The 26,323-nt window shown below is 35.3% G+C and overlaps 1 protein-coding gene across 1 annotated transcript in view; it reads right to left on the bottom strand.

Moving 5' to 3' along the window:
• LOC145247979 (protein SpAN-like) overlaps nt 1-26,323 on the bottom strand; it is a 301,691-nt gene that overhangs the window by 159,731 nt on the left and 115,637 nt on the right. The window contains exons 4-5 of the mRNA XM_080109637.1: nt 13,105-13,252; nt 5,810-5,873 (exon numbers count right to left, since the gene is read on the bottom strand). Coding sequence (XP_079965763.1) covers nt 5,810-5,873; nt 13,105-13,252 — 212 coding nt within the window. The remainder of the gene's footprint in view (nt 1-5,809; nt 5,874-13,104; nt 13,253-26,323) is intronic.

Genomic DNA, 26,323 nt, shown 5'->3' with positions numbered 1-26,323 from the left:
AAAATTCGTCGCCTCTATTGAAAGTTTAAGGCAGACATGCAAACAGACATACATACATTAATATATTGGTAACTAAAAGTTTTCGACCCAAACTGATGAAAAAGCTTGCCCTATCTCTGAATACCCTTTATGTAAAATTTCAAATATTTAGACCAGAAATTGTCTGAGTAATTTGGAAGAGACCGCAGAGGTCAATTTTTTTTAAACTTTGACCCCTATTATGATCCCTTAAATTTATTGTTTTGGGTTCAAATCAAGTACTGAATTTAGATCCATGTCCAAGGAACCTATATCTAAAATTGTCGAAGGAGTTTGGTAGAGTTCTCAAAGGTCAACTTTTACCTCTTAATCGCAAAATTTCTGGCCGTAACCGATCACATCGATTTTCCCAAACCTAAGTATCCTGTATATCAAATTTCGAGTCTGTAGACTACAAATTGACAGAGTTATTGCGTAGGGAAATGTACATAGACACACAGACACACAGATACAGATACACAGACACTTTCACTTTTATATATATATATATATATATATATATATATATATATATATATATATATATAGATAGATAGATTGGGGTCATTATAATATCATAATAATAATGAAAATATCATATTGTAAGCGTATTTTCTGACCGGACAATGCGGGGAGGCTTGATTGTTGTATATATATATATATATATATATATATATATATATATATATATATATATATATATATATATATATATCCCCTTTAAGAAACTCGTTTTCTTATCGTTGAGCACTTTCAGTTGAAATAAAAAGTCGGTCAATTTAGCTCTTATGCTTAGATTATCGTATAATGATGATCTGACATTCTAAAAAATAAATGTTTAAATTCCAACAATATTACTAGCGATTAATGGTGGCCGAATGGATTAGGTTAGGCAGAGATGGCTTCTGTTGCCGGGTCGAATCTATCGACCGGTGTTAATCGTGACACCCTGCACTGATGATTCCCGAAAGGATGAAACACTAGTGTCTGTAGGCATTTAATACTTACTAAAGTATTTGTGTGTATATATATATATATATATATATATATATGTGTGTGTGTGTGTGTGTGTGTGTGTGTGGGTGCGTGTGTGGGTGTGGGTATGTGTGTGTAGTAAGTTAGGAAAATATATATGGCATTTAAGCTACACAGAATATTCCGCGTTTCATTCCCGTTAGAATTCGTCAGGTTTATGTATCAGGAGGCATATATATTTTAGAAACCCCAATCACGTTCTACAACACCATAACCAAAAAGATTTTTTCTCTACCAAACCCCACAACCAATGACCATAGATAAATATGTAAAAAGTATTTTAAAAATTTTGATTTAAATGACCGAAGAGATTAATATGCAATAAAACAAAACAGCCAAACCCAAATGAATATAAACTCGGTCCTATTAAAAGTGTCAAAAAATATTCTTTTAGAAATGCGCGACGATTCTGACCTGCATTACTCATATCCATTTCAAATGGAAGGTTGGAGGGGGGGGGGCTTCCCAAACATTCCAAACCAGCCAGGGTCGACAGCAACACACACGTGCTCAAGATAAGGTTCTGCCACGGGAGAAACATCTCTGCCAGTATTTGAGAGGATATAACGTTGTGGCAAATATGGCACAAATCTGCCAATATGGGCATCTAAAAGAACGGAGATGCGTCCGTTCTACATACGCGTTTAACAATGAAAATACGACTTTAACCTTAAGCGTGATGTTTTGAGATGATGATTGATTATTGGTTTCGAATTGGAAGCCATGTTTAATTTCAGAAGAGTTTCCTATGGGTGGTTGATCAACATAAGTCATGGTGATGAACAGTTTTCTGTTGGTAATTTGCCCTTACAAATTTCTGACTGAAAAATTTTTCCAGCCAAAGAGCAGAGATCTTCTCAAAAAAAGTCTGCGCGGGTTGCTAAATGAGTTAATATTTGCATGAAGAGATTCTGGTTTCTGATTAGTTGCAAACAACGCTAAGTTTCATTTAATTGAACAGTTCCTAAAGCAAATGTTTATAAGTATAACCTTACCATTTTTTTCAACCGTACCATTATTTTATACTACCCGGCGCTGCCCGGAGGTTAAGAGCTGGTATAGGAAAGCTATTTAGCAACTCGCCCCCCCCCAATGTTTCAATTGAGCGAGTACCCGCGTAAGCGCAAAGAACCAAAAAAATTAACCAACCACATAAAAAAATGAAAATATCAGCGAGTAGCCATGCGAGCGCAAAAAAATAATAGTCGCAGTAACCAGGCTCAAAACTGTAAGGCTAAAAAGAAAAGGAAATTAAAAAAAATGAAAGTTTTAGTTGTCTGACCCACCGCGCACTTACAACGTTACAGGCCTTCTAAATAACGCTTTTAAAACGTAGGTTAAGATCGCTAGGCGTGAATGACTTTGAAAAAATTTCAGCGCAAAAACTGACCCCTCCTTGGTAAAAAAAAAAAAAGGACCAAGTTGACGGTGAAAGAATTAATGTTTTTGACAAATGTTTGGATATTTTGTGTTCGAGAGATCGATGTTTCAAACGATTTTCTATGGGCATTTATAAGGTACCGCGGACTAAATATTATAGTATCCGTTTGATGTACAATTAGGGATTGGGTAGAATTAATAAAGATTAGTATTTAATGCAAAATTAGGACAAATTTAACCATATTCAACCATCAAATTGACATAAAAACAATCATTTTAAGTCAACGGTCTATAACTTTGTCATTTTTCAACGGACAAAAAAATATATTTAGGCTAAACAGACTATGGATACTCACTATAAATTTACCTGCCCGTGAAATTTTTGTAGCAAGAATTGCGCAATCACCAACCATACCGCTCATGAGTCAGTGTTGTTAACTACCAGTGGCAAATACAGCTCCAGGACGACTGGAAACGATGCCGAGATAAGCGGAGAGCACATACAGCGCGTAGAGTTCTCAAAAGGTCAATCATATGGTACTAGCCAGACTATACGTTGCTTAACTTCGATGATCAGACGAGAACCGATGTGCCAGCGTGATTATTTTGTATGTATATATATATATATATATATATATATATTAATTTTATTCATTGCAGACTATAATCCTCACCTGTTTTTAATTGTTTCACAACGTTTAAGTCAACTATTCCTCTGACCACGTAGTGAAACGACAACAACTACGGAAGGCAGTAATTGCAATAAATGCAGTCAGGAGATTCAGAGTGCCAATCCGTCGCGGTTACCACCTGACGAAGGCCAGAGGAATAGTTGGCCGAAACATAGTGAAACAAGTAAGATAATGAGAGGATAATAGTCCCCAATAAATACATTTAATAAATAATACTCATCTCAGTGAATTTCAATTAAATAATATATATATATATATATATATATATATATATATATATATATATATATATATATATTAGGACAAACACTGATGGAGGAGGGATTTTTCTTCTGTCATTTTTTGACAATAAAAAAGTTAATACAAATTCTTTGATCTCGTTTGAGTGGGTGAACAGCTTGACTCATTAACAACCAATGCCAGCCAAGTACGTGCTGGTTGTGAACAACTCAAGAACGCTGTACGTGAACCAATCTTACAATTTCCTACAACGAAAGCAAATATTCTATTTGGCGCACCCTTTTAGACAGTTTCTAAATCTGTACCACTTCTACAGCATATCAACCATTTAAGTGCCATTTATTCTCGAAAAAAAACACCTACTGCAAACAAATAAAAAGATGAATCTCGTAAATAAACTACTATCTTATTAACCAAAAACGAAATCGAATTTATTCACCGGATCCAAATATCCTATTTAAAAAAAAGAAAATTGACTGAGCAGTTTGGTAGATACCGTTCCTCAAATGGACAGGGCTACTTATATGCCGTTACTCCTGATCTTAAATGGAACACGTACACCAAATCTGTTGCTAAGACCGCTGGAAAAATGGTCTGATCCTTCTGTCGATCCAGTAGATATCTCACTACTGATGCAATTCTCTATCTATATAAGAGCCAGGTACGTCCAAGGATGGAACATAGTTGCCACATCTGGTCAGGAGCTGCTAGAAAAGACTTGTCCTGCCTTGGTAGAATTCAAAATAGACTTCGTAGCCTCGTAGGAGATGTTCTTTTCTCTTCCCTGCAACCTCTTTCTCACAGAAGAGCTGTTGCGAGTTTGTCGCTACTTTATCGTTATTTTCATGGAAAGTGTTCGACTGAGCTTCAATCTATGGTCCCCCCCTCGCCAAACTTTCACAAGAAACACTCGTCTAGCTGAAAACGCTATCAATAATTCCCCCCACTCTTTATCTGTGCCTAAACCTAAACGTAGATTCCATGAACAAAGCTTATTTCTTAGAACTGCACGCCTGTGGAATTGTCTTCCGTTTTCCTGCTTTCCAGCTGACTACAATATGGTTGTCTTCAAGTCTAACGTAAACAAGTTCTTGGTGATTCGTTCCACTTGTTAACAAATTTACCGAATTTCCATTACTAACGATTACTATATTGTCCAAATGGCTACTGTACACTCTTAACACTTATGCTCGAGTGGTCTCTGGGCCTTAATAAGTGGTTATGCCTATGTAATATATCTATATATATATATATATATAATTTCAATATTTATTTATTGAAAAGAATATAATCTTTTGCGTCGAAATTGGCTTTATAAATATTTTTCTCAGATTCTTTCAAATATAAAAATATGGATATGTTTTATATATATATATATATATATATATATATATATATATATATATACTCTTATAATTTGTTTTTCTCGTGTGTGTATTGATATTCATATTAAAAAAACTTTTTTTCTATTTATTTAAAAAGAAAATACAACTTTTTTTATATATGGGTCGTGAAATCGCATTCATCTGCAAAAGATCTAGCTAATTTGCATATTCTTTTAAACATTCATGTTAATTAATTCCCTGTTAGTTGCTTCGGTTTTATTATGAGATGATCATCTTTAGTTAACTATTATTTGTAATCATATTCATGCAGATATTCTACATGATTTATACTTGCGAAATATTTCCGTAAAAAGCTAGGAAAACTTCTAGTACGATAGAGAGAGACCACCATTTCCGCAGTGGCTTTGGAAATGCTCTCAATGTATCTGTTCCAACTCATGTTCTCTGTGAACGTTAAGCCTAGGATTTTGAATGAAGTATTTTCTACCAAGCAACAGTACAATATCAAATAAAGAAACGGACGCATATAATTATTACGCAATTAATAATGGCGTTGGGCACATGAAGATTTACGTACAGTCGTTCAATTAGATTTTCCTGAGTGGGTCGAATAAGAAATCCGAAAAAGGATCACTCCAACAATAAAGAAGAAGCAAGTCAGTGATATTTCTCGAATCTCGTGAGAACTAGGAAAATGTTTGGTATCTTCTGAGATCTCACGACTTGACAGTAAATAATTAGAAATGAATATCATACAAGGGAGTTAACTCTGTCTTTTCTATATTACCAATTCGCACGTTGTGGTTTCACTGTCGTTCATACAAACACGCTGATCCTCCAGGTCCTTAATAAGAGATGTCGCCTTCATTTATACGAAAAGAAACAAAATCGTAAAGTGTGATAAATACTGTAGGAATTTAATAAAAATCCGAGGGTCTATTAGACTTTAGGAAAGTTTAATTCCACAATAATTTGACATACAAAAGCGGGAAAATATGAAATCATGCTTAATTCTTAGACTCCTTCTCGGAACAGTCTACTGCACTAGCAGAGGAGGGGCAGGTTGTAGAGATCATGTATACAACAAGAAATACTCACAGCATTGCAACATCGAGCTGATCTTTTGCTGTTAGAGAAACCGACAGGCGCAAAGCAGTCTTTTCTAAAATAAATAAATAAATAAATAAATGACATTTTTTTTAAAATATACAATGAATATTTTTTGATATCTCTGTGTAGATTTTTCAAATCTAACTGGCTCTTTAGTGTCTAAATGTACATTGAATGCATTGTAAAATAATGCCTGCTCGGAGAGGCGTTTACGATGAAAAAAAAGGTTGCCTAATCACTACTCGCATTTCTCCCCTGAATCAAAGTTAAGTAACTGTTGGAAATAAATCCTCAAATAACTCGAAATGAAGTGTCTATTTACTAGCCTTCCTACGAGGCAACACAAGGTCGTTTTTTTAATATGAGGGAAATTCAGCTCCCAACAAAAAGGGGCACGTTGGTAAAAAATGCCCCAGTCATTGAAGGAGTTCTTCTCCACTGACCGAGGATATAAAAAGTGAACTGTAGTATCAGAAAGTTGTAATGGAATCAGTCGAGACGTTATTTCAAAGTTATTCTTTACCTCGATTAATGGCTTCAGTTTAATCTTTTTAAGTACATCTAGATAGACAGGAAATGGATTACTGCATTTAACAACGTAAACTTTGCAACGCTTTTTTACTTCCAATGCCTACTAGTCTGAAGTATTTCTTACCTATGTTAATGAAAAACGGGCTTTCGTTACTATTTTCTGAGTTGGCCTTTTTTTCATTTTGGGGGACATTAAAACAAAACGCTTATGCAAATAATCCTCACATTCTAGACCAACTAAAGGAGAACATTACCAACGCTATCAGGAGAATCACAAGAGAAGATCTACAGGCAGTATCTGCAAACGTTGTTAAACGTGCTCAGAAATGCATAGATATCAACGCTGAGCACTGCCAGCATCTTTTATTAAACTAGAGATAATTTAAATAACAAAAGAATGTTCTTCCTCCTCATCCTTACTCCATTTTCTGAGCTACCTTTAAGTGGACCACCCTGTTTTAATTATTGAAAAAATCTGATTCGTTTACTAAAAATGAAATGTTGATATTTGAACGCTTGAGGATCATCACACGTGAAAGAATGGTTTGATCTATTAGAGAGATACTTAATGGTATCTACAGTACACGAATATCTAACAGCTTTATTGATGCAGCCTTTTTAGTAGGCATCATTGCTAATTTGAATAGTTGCAATTATGTCTAGGAGATACGAAGAAGGGGATTGTTTGAGTTGATTCAATTTAGATGATGCAATCCTCTGTTCCAATCAGGCATAGCAAATTAGATCTCGGCATGTGGAGATTTTCTATTCTCTCAATATATTCCTAGAAAATCCTTTAATCCTCAGGGGTCGCATGAGCACTGCACGAATTCATCAGTGTATCTTAGGAACGAATAACATTAGGTTTGAAAGCGCATACAGCGCCTGATCTTACCAAATGGTCATCCATTTTAGCGCTGGTCAAGCTTAACATCGCTTTAATTCTGTGACCTGTGAGAACCGGTGTGTGACCGTGAGTTCGGCCATATATTCATATCATTCGTCAGCATTCAAATATAAATCTATACACCAAAGAAATCTGTAACCTCGAATGGTTTAAGGCCTTGATAAATGCTCTCATATCTTAAATGGAATAGTAACACATGTTCTAATCTGAACCAACATAATTTTTTTAATTAAAAAAATATTGAGTGTGGCTAAAAATAAAATTAAACGCGTTACTAATTCTTTTCATGTTTTGTCAATACGTTTCCATATAAGTGAGTGGAGTAATTAACCATATTAATTAACCATATTACTTAACCATATTAATTATCATTCATATTATTTCGATTATTTGAACTACTGTTCTTATCTTGGGTGTTATTTTAAATACGTCGTGGTCGATGTAACCTCTGACCTTCTTCAAATTCTTCTTGTTGAATACAGGAATCTTTGTGTCGAACTCGGGAATCTGCACGAAATTTCGAAGACAAAACTTTATTTCATCTAAGGGGACAGCATGCTCTCCTTCCATCAGCCATGACTGCGTAATAGTCATAAGTAATTTCTCGATTTTATTTTGAGTGTCGCTCGCACTGAGGATTGAATCTTCAACCTCCAAAAGATTGTAACTCTTACGACTGAATTTACATAGTACTTTATCCATTACGCTACCGTTTACTGTGAACAGTTAAATAAATAAGGAATTCTGTTTGAAATTCCATACAAATTTCCGAGTTTGGCAGAAAGATTCCAGAGTCCGACAAAATAACCTGAAAAAGGTCTGAATTTACATCGCTCGAGATGTGAAAATGATACTCAAATCCAAGTAATATGAATTATCAATCCGTTGACACACCGGTTCTCTTTGAATAACCCGAGTTAAGCAAAGCTGAGTCTGGCCACCATCAGATGGGTGACTAATTTGGTAAAACCAGAAACTGTACGTCGACACGTCTTTGCAAGAGTTGCAAAAACCAAACGTCGTCATCTCCTCTAACGGGGATATGCATGCGACTGGGAATCGCTTGTCAATTTCATACTCTCATGAAACTTCTTGCTTCGGAGGCAGACGATTCAACGCGTCTAGGGTGAGTATCGATAGAGTACTGTTGCCACATCTAGAGATGAGCTGCCCTGATCATTCTTTCCTGCCTTGACAGAATACAAAGTAGAATTCGAAATGGGTAATGTTTATTCCCCCCCCTCTCTCTCTCTCTCTCTCTCTCTCTCTCTCTCTCGCTCTCTCTCTGCCTCTTTTTTATTTAAGAGACGCTGCGACCTTATCTCTGCTCCATCGCTATTTTTCACGGCAGATGCTCCACTGAGCTGCACTCAATGGTTCCTTCCTGTAAGTCTTTCGCGACAAACACCCGACTAGCTACAACAACTAGCAGCAGTTTCCCTTACTCTCTATTTGTGTCTAAATCTAAACGAAAATTCCATGAGCAGAGTTATTTTATCCTAGAACTGCTCGTCTGTGTAATAAAATTCCACGGAACTACTTTTCGGCTGAATAGCACAGGGTCGTTTTAAAGCCCTACGTTAACATGTCCTTGAAGAATCGTCTTCTAAAATAAATTAACTTATACATTTTTATTGCGATGCACATTAACCCTTAACCGTTGCGTGACCTCTGAACCTAGATAAGCGGCAATTTTATATATATATATATATATATATATATATATATATATATATATATATATATATATATATATATATATATATATATATATACTCGGGTTTTTTATTCAAAAGTAATGGACTAATGAATTCAACGAGGTTGTTAGATAGTGCTCAATAAAAAGAGCTGATAATACTTGTTTATTGTTATATAAACATGGTCACATTCTGCTGCTACAAATAGCCACTTGTTTCAATCAAACAATAGATATCATCAGGCAGCGACTTGACTATTCAAAAGTTCAATGAATGAAGATTATTCAGCAGGATGTGTTTATATAACAATAAACAAGTATATATATATATATATATATATATATATATATATATATATATATATATATATATTCTAGACTAGACTAGCCGTGACTTGTTGAGTCAGTATGTATATATTAGAAATGATATTAATGTATGAGCGTGACACTTGTGACGTAAAGAAAATAGTTTTTGTGACATAACAGAAATATTTCTATGAAAGTATATTAAAATGAAAAAAATATTCACATATATTTCTATGAGATGTTCTGTTTATATTTGTTTATTTTTGAAAAAAAATATTACTGCCATTGAATTATAAGTGGTTTTCCATACTTATATGTAAATATAAACTGGGCAGATACCATAATACTTAAAGTTAAAATCAAATTTTAATATATCTTTTTTTTAATTAAATTGTTAGTTGAAAGTACAGAATAGTTAAAAAAAAATCACTTTCCCCATGTTAAGAATGCCTTTTTAAATAGGAAATGAAAATAAAATGTAACTTTTTTTCATTTATTTTAAACAAACATTCATGACCCATTGGGTCAAATATTTAAATTATTTGTTAATAATAAGGTCAATAAAACTAATTAAGACAATGCGGAAATGAATGACGTAAAAAAAGCAGAAAGTATTAACACTTGTTTATTTGGATAATTTAAACGCGTAAAAACCAGTTGGGACGCTGAAAACGTACACAGTAAAACAATACGCTTTATTGTCGCGTTGATTATTTATTGTAATGCAAATTAAAAAATATATATTTTCGAGATATTTATTTATGTTGGTAGTGTAGAGGAAAATGCATGAATGTTTTTTAATAGAGAATATATTTAAAAAAAAAAAAGAAGGCGTTCGGTAAATCGCCGCTGTAATATGCTAAACGGGTTAAAGTAGATTTATTTGTAATAAAATTGCGTTAAAATAACTTAAACGTAATCCGGAAATGAATGATGTAAAATAGATACAGAAAGTATTAACAATTGTTTATTTGGATAATTAAAACGCGAAAAAAACAAAAATAAAACAATTAGTCGCGTATGTTTATGTACGCATTCGCAACCGGAAATCGTAAACTGGATATGTGGTTACAAAACCCGTTACAAGGTCATTTGAGATTTATAATTATATATATATATATATATATATATATATATATATATATATATATATATATATATAATTATATATATATATATAAGCCCCTTTAAGAAATTCATTTCTTATCGTTGAGCACTTTCAGTTGAATTAAAAGTCAGTCAATATAGGCAAATCATCATATAATGATTAGATCACTCTGACTGACGTAAAAACCATTTAAAAATAAAATGTTTAGTTTGAACGTTATTTCACGCGGTTAATGCTAGCTGAATGGATACAGTCTTTGCTAATCAAGCCAGAGATGGTTTGTGTTGCTGGGTTCGAATCCGTCGAGTGGTGTTAATCGTGACACCCTGCACTGAGGATTCTCGAAAGGATGAAACACTAGTGTCTGTAGGCATTTTATTATTATAGTAAATAATTATATATATATATATATATATATATATATATATATATATATATATCACAAAATAAAACTATCCCCCCCCAAAAAAATATATATTAATCTCACAGTCAATAATTGTTATGGTTCTTAATAAGCCACAATAAAGACAGAACAACTGTGAAAGACAAGACGTGTAAAATAAAAGGCAAACAAAATGTTACAGAATAAAAAAAGACTGTTTTACGTTCCACCGAGCAAGCGAAGATAACTCCGGAACTAGAGCCCTACCTGGGATATATGTTGTATAGCCGGGGTGAATATAGAAGAAGAAGCTTCGTACCTTTCTGTCTGAAGGTCGTTTGTCTTCCTGCTGTTGGGCGCTGTGATAACAGCCCACCATACCGACACAATAAGACGATTAAGAAATACCTGTTTTTTCTTCTTTGTGAAACATAAGACAACGACTTTATATTTATAAATGTAAATGCATTGTTTTTCAGTTTGTCACTGAACAGAGGGAGACAACTCTCGTTTACTAAAAGATTCGTTCATTTTTTTCATCTCATAATTTAGGACGCGATTTTTATTTATTAAATCAAAACATTTTTTAAAAAAAAAGGAAGCTGCGACGATTTTTTTTTAATCTAACAAAGTCGATAACCTTATTAATACAAAATGTAGTCTTTACGCGACTATTAACAGAATCGTTTCTGTTTTCATATCATAATTTACGATGCTAAAACCAGATGTCTCAGTGTCTTCACACATGAGTCTGTTTGCGTATCTCCATGCTTTCCTTTTGTCTAACCTTGCTTCACGGCTTTCTAGGAGCACGTCCGCACACCTTTGTGGAAAGAAACCCAAACTTTTTGCTTTAATCTTTTTGACCTCTTTGACCTCTCAGTTCCAGTGACGTAGCCGAGTAAAAAACACGTCTCCTTAACGCGACCTCTGGTCATCTACCCGAATGTGGCGCATATAGTGTCGCTTATCAATTATTGTTTTGGGTTTCTAAATTCTTATGTTAATAGCGAATTACAGATAAATCTATAAACATATCATTTAACTATTTTCATAATTAACTTTCAGCTAAACTTATTCAACCAAAACAATATTTCTCTTTTTAGCCTAGAAAGGTCGATGGTGTTGTCCACTTCTCGTTTGATAGATAGATAGATAGATAGATAGATAGATAGATAGATAGATAGATGGATGGATGGATAGATTGATTAATAGATAGATAGATGGATAGATAGATAGATAGATGGATGGATGGATGGATGGATAGATAGATAGATATATAGATAGATAGATAGATAGATAGATAGATAGATAGATAGATAGATAGATAGATAGATAGATGGATAGATATATAGATAGATAGATATATAGATAGATAGATAGATAGTTTATTAACACTGTTAACCCTGTTATTATCTAACCTATATGGACGGTGGTTGAGTCCATTTAGAGGGCGGTTTCCCCCACAACAATAATACAATGAATTTACATTTTATATTTGTTGTCCCTATTTGCCATGCCTCCCCACGGGACAGAGTTAGACACCAGGGTCGTTTTTTAACGTGGAGAAAAGGTACAAAAATAAAAATAAAAAATTGTCTCAGTCGTGAAGGACTGATCCTCCACCGAAAGAGAACAAGAAATGGAAGTGCAGCATCTGAAGAACAGATGGTATTTATTTGCTCCCCCACCGAGCAAATTAGGCACGAGGCCGATTTTTAATGTGAGGAGTGAAGGGGAAATGGGGACCAACTCCCCGGGGAGTAGGGGAGCTGGATAGTGACAATTGGTATGAAGGGTTTCCCCTACATTGACCAAGGTCTTATCTGTGGGGTCGCCCCCACATAGGGTCTTTGCTTGCAGTATCTGCCGGAAGAGATGGTATTTATTTGCTCCCCCACCGAGCAAATTAGGCACAAGGCCGATTTTTAATGTGAGGAGTGAAGGGAGGGGGAAGGGAAAAAGGGGACCAGCTCCCGAGAGGTGGGAAATGGGAGCTGGTTAAAGGTCAGGCATGTGGGGTTGCCCCCACATCTGGTCTTTGCTAGTCATAGCTGGTCTTTGCTAGTCATAGCTTGCAGCATCTGCCGGAACAGATGGTATTTATTTGCTCCCCCACTGAGCAAATTAGGCACAAGGCCGTTTTTAATGTGAGGTAAAAACCAGCTCCCCTAAAAGGGGTCACTCTGGTTACCAAAAATAATAATTGTCCCAGTATAGAGGGTTTCCCCTCCATTGACTGGTACAAACCATCCTAAGTGCAGCATCTGCCGGAACAGATACTACACTTTGATCTTGACCAAAAGATATTTGCTGTAGATCAAAGGATATTTTCTCAATCGAATGTACTTACCGACCTGCTTCGAAAGTTATTGATCCTTCGTGGTCAATCCCGGACAACAATTTCGTGTTGTCAGTGAGATTCATGTCGACAATGTTGATACAAGATAAATACATGTACTGCAAGGAAGCGAATTGGACAGCTGCTCGGTCATTTTTACCTGTTAAAAAAAAATAAAAAAAAGAAAACAGGCGATTGTGTTCATATGTTGTACGTTGGGATCTTCCACCCGTAATTAGAGATTAGGTTTACTAGTATGAGTTTCGGAAGTGCATGTCGGGACAATCTGGCGATGAACGGGGATGGATGTGTTGGTTCAGGGGTCGGCTCCTTACAGAAATTACGCTAAAAGTATGTGTTGATGATTACATAAGAAATCATTATAGAAGATGATCGTTCTGCTTGTCATACGATTTGATACTTTAAGAACCAAGTCAACGTTTTAATTTTTTGTTTGAACGCTTAGGTTTATGCGCCGAATGAACCAATCACTTTGAAGCGAAGAGAATTAAAATCTATTTCTGTCTATGCAAGCAGACATATCTATGAAGCTTTTAACAGCAGGGTACAACGGGATGTTGGGCAAGAACATTGAATTATGTTTTATTCATCTACAAATTTTTTTAAAGGAATAGTTTTAAATGTGTCTTAGTCTCACTAGACGTTGCTTCGTCTGCCTGTGACTTTGGGATTTGCGATATCAGTTTCATTATCAAACATGTGTTATGCAGTGGGGCCTTACGTCAGTATTAGAGTTTACTAGTATGCATTTTAGAAGTTACATTAAATGCAAGTCGGGTCGGCTTGGCGACGAATTAGACCGCTGCTCGGTCATTTTTACCTGTGGCAAAAACAAACGACTGTGTTCAGTTGTTTTATGTTGGGATCTTACGCCGTTAATTAGAGATTATGTTAACTAGTATAAGTTTCGGAGGTGCATATCGGGGCAACCTGGCAGCAAATGGAGATGGATGCGATGTTTCAGGGGTCAACTTCCTAGGCAAAATAACATAGAAGCAAGTTTCGATGATTTCGTAAGCAATGATCACGTGTTCAATGAGAGGAACATAATTTTCAAAGCGGTTCGCCGCGAAGAAGCGGCCACCCTAGATGTACCTTGAAATTTTTTTTTTAATTCAATTTTCACCCCAAACAAGGCACAATGCCACTTTGAAGCAGGGGGCTACTATCAGGGACTTAATTAGCAGGATCATTATGAAGGGAGGTTAGTAGAAAGATGTTTGTTCACATTACACTTGAACTTCTGTATATCAGTGCAGTTGGGAAAGCAGAATCCCGGAAGGGAGTTCCAAAGACCCGCAGTTCCGGGAAAGAAACTATTGGAGTAAAAGGCTTTCTTGCACCTAGGGATTTCTACTGTAAAGGGATGAGACTTAGTAGCTTGTCGGGTTTGTCGGGGGTAGTTACGTCGGGGAGGTACAAGTGTTTGCAGTTCGTCAGAGCATTCACCATTAAAGTATTTGTAGAACAGGCAGAGGGATGCAACATCTCGTCGATTGGACAGAGGCTGAAGCCTAGATGACAGTTCAGGACCTATCAGGTTGGCGACTCTCTTTTGGACCCTGTCCAGGAGCGAGAAACAAGCAGCAGATGCAACAGCCCAGATGTGACAACAGTACTCCATACATGGGCGAATGGTTGCCTTATAGAGGATACTGTCAGGCGGAAGTAGTTTTCTAGCACGGTAGAGGGAGCCAATCTTCCTTGCAGCAGCCTTGGCAATGCTTTCAATGTATCTATTCCAGTTCATATTCCCTGTAAACGTTAGACCGAGGAGTTTAAAAGAAGTACTTTCAGGCAATGTGTTCTTGGCCATTGCTACTGGTGGTAGAGAAGGTACGGATCTAAGCGATTTTCCTCGAAATTGTCCGTTCGTTGATCTTAACCTTAAAATTAAGTAAGAAAAGCAAATAAAAAAGAAATTCATTTTCATCTTTTTTTTATAAATAATTAATTTTTGTCTCTTCCCATCATGAACGAATTTCTCTTTCCCAATAAAATTTTTAAAACCGCTAACTAGTCTCCTCGTTTTTCTATGCACGCGTCTTATTCGTCTTGATTAAACAGATGACCAACAGTCAAAGGCTGATCAAACGATACAGATCAACTGCCGCACACACAGTAAAGTGACCATGAAAAAAAAACATTAATTTAAATATACTTCTTCATTGGGCCCTGTCGGTGGGGCAGTAGAATACACTGACTGCCCCCCTGCAGAGGGTAAAAGTCCCTCAATGGGGGTCCTGGATATGACCTTAAACTATATCCAGTGGTGAGGCCCCAGTTTGTGGGCTTTGGGGAGTGTGGAGCCACCCTTTAATTACCATTGCTCCCAGGTCCACTCTGATCCGGAGTGGTAGTACTTGTTAGGGTTCCAACTATGGGTTGAATAGAAACCGACTTGAAAACAACAAATATATTCTATTAAATAATTTTTTCTTCGAAATCTTTGGATTCGGCATTAAATAACCCGAAAAGGGTTGATATACCGTAAAACAAGAACAACCAACCAACCAACTTCTTTATTGCTCACTGGCTAAAATCCCACATGTGCAGCCACTGCGCATGTGCTAGAAACGTTCACCTATTCATCTATGTGAAAATACCGCATATTCCTCTTCATCTTAAAGAAACATTTTTTTTTTCAATGTAAGCCTTGCGAATGTGACACGACTAATAATGGTCTTGGATGTGACCTTAAACTATATCCGATGGTGAAGCCCCAGCGTACGGGCCTTGGGGAGTGTGGAGCCACCCTTTAATTTCTATTGCTCCCAGGTCCACTCTGACCCGGAATGGTAGTAACTTTTAGGGCCCCAACTCTGGGTCAAATAGAAATCGACTTAAAAAAAAAAAAAACATATTCTATTAAAAAATGGTTTCTTAAAAATCACTGGATTCGGCATTAAATAATCTGAAAAGGGTTGATATGCCGTAAAACACAACCAACCAACCAACGACTAATAATGTAGAAATAATCTAACTGGAATCTAATGTTGAGTTGCTGTCCGTCTGCGTCACTTATTTCAGTTATGTTAGAAAATAAAGTTAGGAAGTAAACGCTTAACAAATATAACATTATCTTCTCTTTGGAGTCAATTTTTTTTTCTAGCAAAACCGTTTATAAAAACTCTCAGCGACCGTATCTTTGCGTCTTTTTTTTTTTTCGTGAAGTAAACACGTATTTCTATAGCATAATAGGCCATGTGAATATGAAGACAAATTAACCGGACGAGACTATAAAGTTTTATACTGACCAAGTATTACTATAACGTTTTCAACAAGAAACTAAAAGAATTATACATATATATGTGGTGGTTTTACGTTTTTTATAGTCGCTTTGTCGTCGTTGCCGACTCGTCTTGTAGTTGGGATAGAAATACAGAAATATCAATGACAACACACACAGGAAGTGACGATTAAAAATGAAGACCAGATCGTAGTATGTAAAAAAAATGGGTTTATTAACTGATTCGTGTATTTAATCACTCGCATGTGCAGCCAGTAACACAGAGCAATCTTTTTCAACTGCCCCCGAATGACATATCGGTTTCTTTTTTTAATAGCCGTTGAGCGAAGCTCCATCGAGGCTGTCGGTAGGATGGATGAAACTTATTGGTAGACTTTTGATTTGCAATCGAAACATCCCGGATTTGCTTTTCGCCGCAGGTAGGCCAGACTCATACACTGGCACATAATTCTTGTGTGCTCCGCGCAAGCACTGCACATGTGGAACACACTTTAACTAGTCTGCTTTCCGTCTGATTAAAATATAGTAGTTTTCAAGTTCAAACTAAACAGCTTGTTTAGCCATCCACTTAAATATCATGCCCAATATCCAATATTAACGACCACTGTAACAGAACGCGCACGCACGGAATGCGAAATGACTTAACTGTATGGAAAAAGATTATAACAATTACAGAGAGATAGAGAGCACTTTAATAAACACGTAAGAGATTACGAAAGAAACGTCACAACAGTAACGAGAAGTCACGCGTAGCGGGAGAATAAAGAAATAAATGTCGTTGTTAAAAAAGGGGGTTCGAGTTTTTCTTCCTCTTTGTCTCCTTTGCGACGTAGACTAATACAGCGTGTTGGGTCCCGTATCCAAACGTTTGTACTACGTTACATTACTAAACTACCACCTTAAATTCACTAACTTTTATCCTAGAGTGACTTTCGTGCCTTGATAGGCGGTGACTACTTCATAAAAAATGTCTTAAACGTTCGAACGATTTCATGAAAGTTGAATGGTTATAATTGATGTCCGAACGTTGAATTGTCTTAGCGTATTATTTTATTCGTTTAATTAGCAAAGTCTCTATTGAATTAATATAAAGTAGTGATTTCAAAAGTTTAAAAGTTTAAAAATACGACTTCGATGTCATCAGATGAAATCGAAACCAAACCATTTAGCGCTTTAGTCGCGTTCCTTCTGTTTGAGCTATTAACCTTAAGATTTAAAATTAAACCACGTAAAGCTATGAAGGAATTTGCACATGCGCAAAAGTGATGGAAATATGTCGGTCAGTTGAAATGATATTCTGGTACGCTTTAAACGTCCATCCAGACAAAGATTTTACTCGGTGTAGACCATCCTTTCTGTATGATTCCTGTTTCTTGTTAATTTCAGTGTTATGTGGCCAGAAGTTTAAGAGTTTATCGGTTAAATGTTTCACCTATTTAATCTGTGGTATCCCAACTCCACATTTTTACAATAACACCCGTTTAGCTACTATACACAGTTTTCCATACTCGGTGTATGTGACTAAATCTGAAGGCAAATTCCATGAACAAAGGTTATTATTTTAGAACTGCCCACCTGTGGAAATCGGTTTCGTTTGCATGCTTTCCAGCAAATAACAACATGGTCGTCTTCAAGTCCAATGTAATCAAGTTTTTTTTTTATGTTTCGCTTATTTAAATAATCAAATTCTTCCCAAGTTCCAACGACCACTATGCCTTTGTCTTGGTGACAACCTCACACTCATTAACCCATATCTACGAGTTCTTTTAGACCTTCATAAACATATCCGATTTTGATTAATCGTGGTATTAGATTCCACAATTCTTCCATACGACAGCATTAACTGCCAACTGACTGCTACTTAAGGTCGACTACTTCAATTCTGCGTTTTTATGTCAACACGTGATCTCCTGCCACCAGTTCGAACTTATTGCCAGCCGTTTATTCAAAAAAAAAAGCAATCGATGTATTTCCCTCAAGTTCTCAAAAACAGAAAATATGCTCTCATTAACGATAAACACAATCACATTTTTTTACGAGAATACTAATTATCGAAATGCCAGTTTTCTTTGGCCTTGCATACCGAGTTGACATCAGTGGCGAAAATGAGCCAGAGTAAACATATTTGTTTACGATAGCGAGGCTAAAAACGAGGTAATAAAATAAAATAAAATATTTGTCTAATTCGAACTGCTAATCACATCTTTTTTCTTTACTCTGACGTTGAATCGTGTGGTCGCACAGCAGTTATCCATATCCCACATCGTCCTTAATATTATTGTTGTACTATCAAGGTGACACTACGTTGCTCGGGATTGAATAATGAACGAATGCTTCACACTCCCATATTTTAATGTCATCTAAATCGATGAAATAGCCCATTTTTTTTTCAATCAAATCGATTGATTGCCTGCTCTAATTGGGGACCAATCGCGATGCACCTGGAGGAAGCTTCACATGCCTCTTGCAGTGACTAAGTTCACAATATATTGTAGTCTACATTGCACTGTAGAGAACCTACTGTTGATTATATATATGATTCGTTTTTAAATAAATCCAGTGCTCAATTAAAAGGAAAATCCGAAAAATAAGAGCGTATTTATATTTTGTATTTTGTGTACAGAAAGTTGTTAGATGAGATAAGTCATTGGTACCGTCGGTTTCAAGCCTGATAATTAGGACAGTTTTAGATATCCATACCCAGCTCTCTTCAGCCAATACTCATCTCTAAGTTGATTATATATATATATATATATATATATATATATATATATATATATATATTAGACATTAAGAGGAGATTATAGATAGATATATAAATTCCCGTTCACATACACCTTTCAGGATAAAGCTAGAACCCAGAACTAGATAGAATCATATATATATATTCTTTAATATTTATTCTTTAATTCTTTTATATTTATAATATACTTTAGTTTTACCATCTTGGATCATTTGGGCAAACTTAACTGTAATTTTTATTTCATATATATATATATATATATATATATATATATATATATATATATATGTCTGTAGGTATTTAATAATTATTATAGTAAATAATTATATATATATATATGTATATAATGTTTTACATTAAAGTTTAAAATGCAAAATCAAGTATCATGATTCAATTGCTCTAAACAGAAACATTCATTTCGAAGGCGCACCTATCATATCAAAGAACCTACTGTTGATTTTATAAAGATGAAGAGCTATGAAGGCGGGAGTGGTACTATTCAAACGAGCGACCGTTTGTATGTATATCTTTCGACAGAGTCGCCCCATTCTTAATGCATTTTTGTCGGAAATTCAACGTAGTATCTTTGCTTCTGACACAATATAGTATTTTTGCTTTATTGTCTGCGCGGTGATAATGGTTTGAATTTATGTTTAAAAAGAAAAAGTCAATTATCATTGTGAAATTGTGCTTAACACAGAAACATTCATTTCGAACGCGCCCCTGTCATATCAAAGAAACTATTGTGGATTTGTTTTTTCCTGCGGACTGCAATTCTTATCTTTATAGTTGTTATTTCACCACTTTTCAGCCAATCATCTGATGACGGGAAGAGGATGAGTTGGCCGAAACGTGGTAAAACAACAGCGGATATGGAGATAAGGATAACAGTCCGCAAAAAGAATGAATACACAAATAAATATTTGAAGATATTACAGACTTTTACCAAAATGAATAATGTTCGGATTAAATAGTTGATATGCCGTAAAACAAAACATAATTCTAAGCAATCTATATATATAAAGGCAAAAGTGACGCACGCGTTTTTTGTATTTCCAAGTTCTCGAGAGGGTTACTATTTTGGAAAACTTTTTATATACTCCCTAGATTACAATATGTACGATTTGCAAACGGACGTCGTCTCTACATTAATTTTGATCGACTTTTATAAAATTCACGCTATTCCGTGCTTTCGCGTGTTTGTTCGTCTTTTTCGTACAAATAAAGCGAAACTAATCGAATCGGATCAGTTCGCCGGCTTACCGGCCGGGACCTCCAGAAAGGCAATCAACTTTCCCAAGCTTCATTTCTGTGCCTGCGTGATTCTTAACTTATTCACTTCAAGTAAATTTTTTGATTGACATCGATAAATTTGAGCGCTTATCGCTTCCTCTCGTGTCTTAGCCTTGCGGTAAGATCCCAGCTTTTCTTTCACTTTCTTTTCCGCCTTCGCATCAAAGGTTCGAGCCTGCCTGACTACTACCACTTTTTTCCCAAACATTCGGGTAACGCCGAGCGCCCCCTCTAGTATAGAATAAATATTTAATGATATTAAGGACTTTAAGCTAATTGTAAATATTTTTTACCAAAACGACTAATTTCGGCATTAAATAGAACAAACAATGTTTTTGATACGCCGTAAAACAAAACAGTCAAATGCAGTTTTTAGCAAATATATTTTGTTTGTTTTTTTGTTTTTTCAGCATAGGGATGGGCGTACTTTTTCTTGTTTCTTTTTATTTTAGTTGGTTATTTTTTTTTTCGTTTTCTTTTTTGTTTTAGCTTGTTTTATCATAAAGCTAATTTAGCTTTGTTGGCCTTGTTTGTTTTCCTACAGAGAATAATGATTATCACGGTCCCTTCATACGTCCGCCCCTATCTTGCACCACTTCACGCTCTCTTTCTTTCTCTCTCTCTCTTTCTCTCTCTCTTTCTGCTTCTCTCTCTCTCTCTCTCTCTCTCTCTCTCTCTCTCTCTCTCTCTCTGCTTCTCTTTCTGCACCAAAAAGCGCTAGTTGCCCCGTTGTTAGACCTTGGGGTCATTTTTACCGAGTTGACTTTAATGGTACAGCCATCCTAACCAACCCTGGTCGCTTACAACACGGCGCCCCGGGGCAGAGCGACATGTCACCAACACAAGTTATAATTTACCCTCCAACCACGACAACCGGTTTCTTCAAAGGAAGCCCTTTCAAAACTTATTATTGTTACGAGTGCGTTCGGGTGGACATGTCTCAGTTGCAAACGTCTAGACGGATACGTCCTGACGTTCTCCAACATTTCAATACCCCTTCTCTCTCTCTCTCTCTCTCTCTCTCTCTCTCTCTCTCTCTCTGTTCTTTTCTGTTTCTCTCCTTTCTTTTATTTTTAACCCTTATCTTCATGTAATTCTCTCTTTCTATCTCTGCTTATCTCTCAATCCATAAGTCTATCTATGAATTTCTCTCTATACAAGTGTCGTTCCAAAAATAAAGCCCACTATTTTTTAACTAAAATGTTTAAGAGGCACAAAGGCGAGAAAAGTGCCATTAAAACGAGCAATCTTTTGTGCCCAAGAATTTCTTGGTCCCTCGACAAAAGGGGAGTGGACCTGTAAATTCACCCTTGTCCGTTCACCCGTTCGTCTGTCCGCACTTTTCTCAATAACTACGCCTTGGATTTTTTTTTTAAATTTTGCACAAACATTAAACATGATATGAGTAAAACCGAACGGATTTTCCAGGAAAACTCCGGTTGCCCCCTAGCGGTGCCTTTCATGTTAAAATGGCTAAAATTGACACTTTTGAGCTTATTAAAAAAATTAATGCCTTGGATTTTTATAAAACTTTCTGAAAAGTTGTAACCAACTGATTTCTATATAATTTTGTTTGTCTATACTTCGCAATAACGCTTGAGGATGCTCCAGGGGCTCTTTTGGGGCTAATAAAAACACTCAGTTTTTGGGACTATTTTACCATATTTGTCCAAAATTTTCTGTGTACGCCTATTTAGGAGTTTTGCATGGTGTTGAACTCAAATTTAAATATGTTAAGGCCTTGGGGACTTTGGGGTCAAAATAGGGGGGAGCAAATAATGGACTTAGTTATTTCTTTTTGTTTTATGGTGCAGAACTCAAATTTAAATATGTTAAGGTCTTGCGGACTTTTGGGTCAAAATGGGGGGAGCAAATGATGGACTTAGTCATTTCTTTTTTTTTTTTTTTTTGCGTGGTGCAGAACTCAAATTTACATATGTTAAGCCCTAAAACTGCATCGTTTGTTCCTTTTTCACTAGGATTTGACGTCCGCTGGGGACTTTGGGGGCTAAATGGGGGGGGATGCTGAACCTAGTCATTTTTTATGTCTCGTTCAATGTGCACTCACGGGGGAACATGCACGTTTGATTTACTCTTAACTTTATTTCATTCTCTCTTTCTATCTCTGTCTACCTCTCAATCTATTTGTCTGTCTATGAATCTTTCTCTATACAGGTGTCGTTCAAAAAGTAGATCCCACTCTTTTTTAACTAAAAATGTTTAAGAGCCACGAAGGTGAGAGCAGTGCCGTTAAAACGAGCAACCTTTTGTGCCCAAGAATTTATTTTTCTATATAGTCACTACAATCCTCAATGTAATTTTCCAGCGGTGGACGATAGCTGTGTATCGGCGTTCGGAGCACGCTTTGTGATACCAAGAGTGTTCCAAAAGTAATATCTTATTTTTAACTCAAAAAGATGAAGAGCTATGAAGGCGGGAGTGGTACTATTCAAACGAGCGACCGTTTGTATGTATATCTTTCGACAGAGTCGCCCCCATTCTTTATGCATTTTTGTCGGAAATTCAATGTAGTATCTTTGCTTTTGACACACGCATATGTTAGGGGTTGCTTTCTTAGAGTCCCACACCGTCAATATCTGCAATAGAGAGATAAAGCTTTCGAGTAATAAATGCATGTAGCTAGATATCTGCGCGGTTCGGGCTGAAATTGAAACAGGGTTCCTTTTTTATCGTCAGAGATTTATTCGCTGGGTCATCAGTACAAGCAAGGAGGGAGTGAATTTTTCCGTTTATATAAACTAGAACAGCAGTCGTAGAGTGTTCGATTCACCTTTTGCGGTGAGATGTGCATTATCCTTTATGAGGATTGCTAATTTTACTTTGCGTAGAGCTCGACCCATACAAAGGTTGAAGAAGTGTTGGTAGTCATATGCTCTATGTATCTTAAATCACGACTCTAACTCGTTCAATCTACCTTTTTTTTACTTGATGCATTTTCTTTCTTCATAACGAGCCCCTCTCTCTCTCTCTCTCTCTCTCTCTCTCTCTCTCTCTCTCTCTCTCTCTCTTCAACCTCTCATTACTCTGACACTTTCTCCTCCTTTCGCTTTCTTTCTCATCTTTATTTAAGCTTCAGCTCTTTTAATCTTTCTTCGTGGCTTATTTCATCCTCTTTTCGGTACTACTGCAGTTTATATCCCGTTTTTCTATGAGTCCCACTCGGCAACGGCCGGAGTACGAAGCAAACCGCACGGGAAAATGCCGAGTGAGCTTATCCAAAAAGAAACCTAGTCGTAAAAAGAGACGCGAGAGAACAGACGATTCCAAATTTGAAGAAGAAAAAAAAAAAAGAAAAGAACGTGAAGAGTTTCATTGCGCTTCAAAAAATCCATACCAAAAAACAAGTGTTTATTCTTGTGACAAGGATCAAGAACTATTCTAGTCCGGAAGCCATCGTGAAGTCACCGGAAACGGTCCTCGCATTTTGAAAAAAAAAATTTGCATAAAATGAATTAAACAAAAATTTGCAGTCGTCTGCTTATAAAAACAATAAAACTATTATTTGGAAAAAATTTGGTTTATAAAATGCAATTAAAAAAAGACTCCAAAATCGGTAAAAATACTAAAAAAAAACACATTTTCTTTGAACAAAAAGTTTTACGAAAATGTATAAATCAAAAAATATGTATATTTGGACTTTGTACCTTAAAACTAAAAAAGAATAATTGTTCATTAATTCGAAGAAAAAAAAAAACTATGCATACAAAAAAATGTTTTAAAAATAGTTGACGCTAAAAAAATAAATAAAACAGTAAATTTCATGACATTCTTACGGTAGGTAATTTTTATTTCTCGTTTTTGTATTCACTTCAGAAAGTTCGCGTCGTCCGCCGGGATTCACGGAAAAAAAACTGGATTTTATGGCAATAGTACTCTATTTTCTCTGTAGCGGTCCCGATCTCACTTTCTCTAGCCCTCCTTCTCTTTCTCACTTTCTCTCTCTTATTTCTCTCCCCCTCTCTCTCTCTCTCTCTCTCTCTGTCTGTCTGTCTGTCTGTCTGTCTGTCTGTCTCTCTCTCTCTCTCTCTCTCTCTCCTTGCCGGATATATATATATATATGTATGCGTATGTATATACATATCTATAAGTAAACACTGTTAAAATAAAAGAAATCTCTGCTTCATTATTCGACTTTTTATGTTTCTTAGAGCTTTTCTGTGTTCAAATTATATATATATATATATCTATCTATATTTTTATAAAGTAATAGGGTTCGTGTGTTTCTGTCTGTGTGTACAGCTCTCCATCATCAACGAAATATAAAGGAGGTAAGAGGGTAGATCTCTCCTGGTAGAGAAACATTAGAACCCATTTTAGGATGTTTCTGTTATAGGAGACATAAGAATCTATGCCTAATTTCTTTATATACTAGTCTACAAACCACCCCCATATCGAATGACTTATGCTCATTTGCATATCACATTATATTAAATCTCTTTAACTAATTACCTCCACCTTATTACATATTGGAAATATTCTAATCATTTCAACTGTACTATTTACAAAATCTATTTAACATTTAATTATTTAATATATTTTCATTTAATTTTATATTCGATTTATTTCACTTTACGTATATTATCAAAACAATTCATTGGCGGGCAAAGCTTTATGTTTTGGGATTGTATTGAAAATGTAATGGAAATTTCAATTTCGTTCCGTTTTAATCTTTTATATTTTACTTGCCAATATAATTGAAAGAATACAATTCAACTATCGTAATTTTATATAAATAAACAAAAACAAATATTTTAAAATAAAACTTTATTAAAAAAGAAATAATTTTATTTTTAAATGAAAAAAATCAATTTAGTAAAATAATTGTATTAAACACCCCCAGCCTTGTCAGCAAACCTGTAAACCTATAAAAGTTAACATTTCGAATGTAAACAGTGATTTTTCGATTTTGTTAGCGCTTGCCGCAATTAAACACAATTAAAACGGAACTAACTTTATTTCCATTCTATTTTTTAAACAACCCCCAAAACATAACGCTCTCTTCCAGTTATAGCCAATTTTTTTTTAATTAAATAAAACAGGTCAAAATAAACAGATAAGCGCATTTTCTTTTACATTTTTCTTACAACCATTGTCATTTAACAAACTGCAGGATATCGTTACTTTTGTGGGGTTGTTTTGAAAATGGCACGGAGATTATAATTTCGTTCCAATTTAATCTTTCTGGTCGAGCCTATTTCGAAAGCCTGTTTATCATAGATTTGAACTACAAATAATTTATTACATTTTGATTATTACTATCTTAAGACTTAAAGCTTATATTTATTTCATTTTTCTATTTATATATTGAATTAGTTATTTCCAGTCTTATTTAAACTTAGTGCTTTTTTAAACCGGATGAACCTTTTATAAAAATATGAGTTTACTAACAAAATATATAAATTTAAAAGAGATATAAATAATAAAATAAAAAGGTTATGTAATTTAAAAGAAATACACGTACTCACAAAAGCAGAACTTTTTTTTACACATTTTTTTCTTTAAAACCATAACGATGAGACTAACAATTACCTAGATCTTAGTAATTATTTGTTTTAATTGTACTGTTTACTTAGTTAACCTAAGTTGGTATTACATTTATTTTACATTTACTTTTTTTTTTAATTATTACTTTTAGACTGTGACGTTTACACCCGGAAGTAATGAGTCACACGTAGGTCGCTTTTATTCATTCCTTTTGGTCAAGATCAAAGTGTAGTATCTGTTCTTCAGATGCTGCACTTCATTTTCTTGTTCTCTTTCGGTGGAGGAGAAATCCTTCACGACTGAGACAATTTTTATTTTTGTACCTTTTCTCCACGTTAAAAAACGACCCTGGTGTCTAACTCTGTCCCGTGGGGAGGCATAGTAAATAGGTACAATATAATTGTTTATAATTGTACTAT

This window comes from Euprymna scolopes, chromosome 26, assembly GCF_053919585.1.
Source record: "Euprymna scolopes isolate OS-2025 chromosome 26, ASM5391958v1, whole genome shotgun sequence".
Taxonomy (NCBI): Eukaryota; Metazoa; Mollusca; class Cephalopoda; order Sepiida; family Sepiolidae; genus Euprymna; species Euprymna scolopes.
This window is presented reverse-complemented; position numbering and strand designations above follow the sequence as displayed.